This window comes from Panthera leo, chromosome D4 (assembly GCF_018350215.1).
Source record: "Panthera leo isolate Ple1 chromosome D4, P.leo_Ple1_pat1.1, whole genome shotgun sequence".
Lineage (NCBI taxonomy): Eukaryota > Metazoa > Chordata > Mammalia > Carnivora > Felidae > Panthera > Panthera leo.
The window spans coordinates 73,187,031-73,192,115 of record NC_056691.1 but is presented as its reverse complement, the minus strand read 5'-3'; the positions used below and the strand labels follow the sequence as shown (position 1 = coordinate 73,192,115).

Genomic DNA, 5,085 nt, shown 5'->3' with positions numbered 1-5,085 from the left:
TTGGCTCAGGTCATGATCTTTTGGTTTGGGAGTTCGAGCCCTGACTGGGGCTCTGCGCTGACAGCGTGGAGCCTGCTCGGGATTCTCTTTCATTCTCTCTCTCTCTGCCCCTACCTCGCTTGTGCTCTCTCTCTTTCTAAACTAAATAAACATTAAAAAAAAAAAAAAAAAAAGATATTGAGACACAGGTGAAGCAATTCAACTGGGATCACAGCCCTAATAAGCAGCGCATCTGGAGTCATGAGCCTGAACAACATGGTTCCAGAATCTACGCTGTCCGCTGCTTTTTGGAAAGTGCCTTTGATTTCATCTCCACAGACAGTTCTTCCTCCATCCCTTTGACCTTCTCTGCCATGGCCTGGCCTACATCAAGTGCCACCACCCCAGCCTGGTGATAAAGTCCCTCATGGTCTGCCATTTCTACTCTGTCCTTTTCAGTCTGTTGTCTGCTCTGCAGCTGGAATGCTGTTTTTCTTCTTCTTCTTCTCCTTTATTTTTTTTTTAGAGAGAGAGACAGCAAGCAGGGAAGGGGCAGAGAGAGAGGGAGACACAGAACCGGAAACAGGCTCCAGGCTCGGGGCTGTCAGCACAGAGCCCGATGTGGGGCTCGAATTCATAGACCCTGAGGTCATGACCTGAGCTGTAATCGGCCGCCCAACCGACTGAGCCAGCCAGGCGCCCCTTCTTATTATTTTTAAAAATATTTTATTTTTAAGTAACTTTTACACCCAACATGGAGCCCGAATCCACAACCCAGAGATCAACCTTCTACTGACCGAGCCAGCCAGGCACCCCTGCAACAGTGATTTTAAAGTGGAAATTGGAAAAAAATAACAAAATAAAATGGAAATAGGATGAACACCCCCTCCCCCCTCCCTCCAAATGAAATCCAGATTAGCTCCCCAGGGCCTGGGGCTTTCCCTCTGGCTTCTCCGGAGCCATTTTCCTGCTCCAGCTCCACCCACGACACTCAGTCACCTCCTTTCACTTCCTGAATCTGGCAGAGGCTTTTCTCACCTTGGGGCTTTGTACTCATTGTTCCCATGGCCCCGGAGTGTTCTTCCTCCATGCCGCGCGGCTGGTTTCTTGTCCTTCAGACTCAGCTCTCACACCACCTCTTTGAAGAAACCTTCCCCGGTGGTTTCCTAGGGAGCCTGTTCCCTAAACCCATTTTCCTTTCTGTCCTTTATAGCGTGCAGTAAAATGGTAGGTTTAGTCATTGCCCACTACTCATTAGTCAGCTTTTTCCCTCCTAGCACTCTAAATGCCCTGAGGTCAAAGCCACGCCTCTTTCATTCATCATTTCCCCAGTGCCCAGCCGGGGCACGCGCAGTGAGGGCTCAATAACTTAACTGTAGGGGCGCCTGGGTGGCTCAGTCAGTTAAGCCCCCCACTTCGGTTCAGGTCATGATCTCATGATTCGTGAGTTCGGGCCCCACATCAGGCTCTCTGCTGTCAGTGCAGGGCCGGCTTCAGATCCTCTGTCCTCCTCCCTCTCTGCACCTCCCCCACCTGCGCTCTCCTTCTCTCAAAAATGAAATAAACATTAAATGACTTAGTAACTGTAGAATGGATGAATGGTCCACAGGGGAAGGCATTATCCTTGGTAAACTCTCCCGGCTTCGGCCAGGACTGTTCCATCCCCCTTCTGCATACCTTTGTTTCCTCTTCCCTTCGCGGAGCAGTGACAGAAGAGAGAACAGCAGGAAGCTATGGACAAGAGAGTGTAAGAAGGTTTTGCTTCAGGTCTCAACTCAGGGCAGATGGTGTCATGTGAGGCGCACAAGGGAGACTTGGTTCCCCCCCAAGCCCTGTGCGTGGTTCCCGGATTGCCACGAGAGACTCCCGGTGCGAGGAATCCCTGGGCCAGATGCAAACACTTACTATGTAGTTAACAACACGCACCCGGCAGGTGAACTGATGGACGAGTGTTGTCTTTAAGCAGCAGCATAGTGGTGAGCTGGAAGCTCTAGTGTCACCACTGGGTGACACCACTGACGAGCTGGGAGACCTTGGGTGAGAGTCACTTCTTGCTTCCCGTCTGCAAAGTGAGTGGTTAGGATGGAGAAATGGTTCTTAAACTTTTTCTTCCCCTCAGCAGCTCCACTCAGCTTATTCAAGCGATCGATATGGGAAAAGCCAGGTGTTTCTGGTTGAAATGGGGAAGCGGGGCTGGAACTGTCCTCCTTCCTGGCTCCCCCTTTTAAGTCCCCAAAGGTGGAGAGATGGCCGGCCTTTGGACTCTAAGATCTCAGCGGTCAGTGCCTGCCAGGCTGGTTGTCTGTGTTCTAAGAACAAAGATGGCAGCAAGACTTGCATGGTTGCAGCTACCTGGGCACATTAAATGATCAGCAAAGGGGGCGTCTTGGGGTGCATGAGTGGCTCAGTCGGTCGGGTGTCCGACTTCAGCTTGGGTCATGATCTCACGGTTCGAGTTCAAGCCCCACATTGGGCTCACTGCTGTCAGCACAGAATCTGCTTCGGATCCTCTGTCCCTCTGTCTCTGCTCTCTGCCTCTCCCTTGCTGGTGCATGCTCTCTCAAAAATAAATAAACATCAAAATAAATAAATAAATAAATAAAAAGAAAGGAGGGCACCTGGCTGGCTCAGGAGGAGGCGCACACGACTCTTGATCTCGGGTTGTGAGTTTGAACCTCACATTGGATGTAGAGATTACTTAAAACAAAACAAAAACAAAAAACTTAAAAAAAAAAAAAAAAGATCAGAAGGGGACCAGAGAGGATGTGCAGAGATTTTAGACTGTGTAGCAGGTGAACATCGTAGCAGCCAAAGGACAGGGGAGGCAGCCCCTTTGTGTGTGGAGGAGGCTTTGGCCACTTTAGGAAAGAAATGGGGGCCCGGGAGAGAAGCAGCCCAGAGGCTCACTTACCCCCTCCACAATCTAGAAAAAGGAAATTGCCACCCCTCCCTTCCCAGGTCTTGAATCCCAGGTCTTGAAGAGACCGCCCACAATCTTGCAGACGCTTGGCTTCCACGGTTGACTGTGTGCCACGCCCTGGGGGAACTCTGGTCCCCCACCTCCCCACTCCACCACCCAGGCGGCTCCGTGGCCTTTGCCGAGGGCAGGTGTGCTCAGGAGGCCGCAGCCCGGGCCCCCTGGCAGCTCCAGGTGCTGTGTGTGCTGCCATGGAGACGGGCCCGGGGGTTGGCGGCTGGTGGAGGGAAGGCCGCCTCCCGAAGCTTTGTGGATTCAGGAGAGGGAGAGACGGGAGCCTCAGGTCCTTCAGGTAGTCTGCCCGACCTAGTGCCAAGGAAGCCCAGGTGGGTGCCCTGAGGTTTCCCGGGACAGAGGGAGGGAGGAGGAGCCAGGAGAGGCCAAGTATTGGGAGGAGGCTCTGGAAGGGCTGATCTGGGGACCTGGGTGTCTCTAAGCTTCCAGGTCAAGGGGAAAAGCCTCGCCAGGGCCCCCCTTGCCGGGCCAGTGCAGTGCCCTGCGCAGACTGGGCAAATGGGCTCTGGAGGGTTGGCCCGATAGCCCAGTGGGAGGAGGGAAAGAGGGCCTGGCATTTGTCCCCAGAGGGACAGACCGGGGGATTCACAAAGGCCATCTCTGCACGCACGAGTCAGGGATTTGAGGCCACAGGGAAGGAAGTATTTGCCCTGTAACACAAACCACTGACTGGTTCCACTCCCTCTTCCTGGAGTCTGAGGAGCTAAGGGTGATCACATGGAACACAAGGCGTACTTTATCCGTTTCCAGAGCCAGGGTGCAGTCTCCTCCAGGGGCAGCTTGTTAACAGTGGGGTGGCTCAGGCCTTTGCCCTGATAGAAGGCATGCTGCAGGAGCCCCGGACTTGGCAGCTTAGGAACTGGGTGGTCTGGAACAAATTGCTGAGTTTTTCATCTGTGAAATGTGGGTGACGGTATCTTTCAACAGCACACAGACTCCTTGCCTAGGGCCAGGCACAAGGATGGGGCTCAATGGGTGTCCCTTTGCTCCTTTGCCCTTTCTGCCAGGACATTCCTCCTAGGCCTCGCGGTGTCCGATCTGAGGATGGCCGAGCAGCAGGGCCGGGAGCCTGAGTGCCCTGTCTGCTGGAACCCCTTCAACAACACGTTCCACACCCCCAAAGTGCTGGACTGTTGTCACTCCTTCTGCGTGGAATGCCTGGCCCACCTCAGCCTGGTGACTCCAGCCCGGCGCCGGTTGCTCTGCCCCCTCTGTCGCCAGCCCACGGTGCTGGCCTCTGGGCAGCCTGTCACGGACTTGCCCACGGATACTGCCGTGCTCACCCTGCTTCGCCTGGAGCCCCACCATGTCATCCTGGAAGGCCACCAGCTCTGTCTCAAGGACCAGCCTAAGAGCCGCTACTTCCTGCGCCAGCCCCGGGTTTACACGCTGGACCTAGGCCCTGAGCCCGGGGGCCAAACTGGGCCCCCCCAGGACGCAGGCCCTTCCCCCAGGTCTCTGCCCATTCCCGTCCCCAGCCACTACTCTCTGAGGGAGTGTTTCCGCAACCCTCAGTTCCGGATCTTTGCTTACCTGATGGCTGTCATCCTCAGTGTCACCCTGTTGCTCATCTTCTCCGTCTTTTGGACTAAGCAGTTCCTTTGGGGTGTGGGATGAGCGTTGCTTCTGGACAAGGAACCGAGTCTTTCCTGACTGCTGCTGGGGATGGGGACCGCAGAGCCTCATTTGGGGTTGTCTTCCTTTGTAGTATTGTTCCTTTTTGCAATCCGGGGATCAGTAAGGCCAGGTGTTTGCTTCTGGGAACAGTCCTACTGTAATGGGAATATTTGAAACCGAAAAGGCTGGGAAAAGGTGTGAAGAGACCCCTGGGTGTGAGCCATGGGCCAAGAAGGGCAGAGAAGCAGACCTGGCACAAAGAGCTACGTGGCAAGTTGTGCTCAAGGGCTGGACGATGGTATCCGGGAGCTCGACCGGCCCAGAAAGGTGCATTTCTCACTGGAGTTGCTCCCAACTCGGTTCACATTTGTTTGAGTTATATCCTGCTACAATTTTGGAAAGTGAGCCTCAATTCTGTGAGCAAAGGCGTGTGCCTTCTTTCAGTTTTCTCTTTAGAAGTCTTGCCACCTGCAGTCACGAACTCATGCACTGACTCA

At 54.1% G+C, this 5,085-nt stretch overlaps 1 protein-coding gene across 1 annotated transcript; it reads left to right on the top strand.

The window, feature by feature from the left end:
* Positions 1-4,015: 4,015 nt before the first annotated feature.
* On the top strand, positions 4,016-4,608 carry RNF183 (ring finger protein 183). Its single transcript, XM_042913272.1, has one exon. It carries the CDS (start codon positions 4,016-4,018, stop codon positions 4,586-4,588), a length of 573 nt encoding a protein of 190 aa, XP_042769206.1. The 3' UTR covers positions 4,589-4,608.
* Positions 4,609-5,085: the final 477 nt, after the last annotated feature.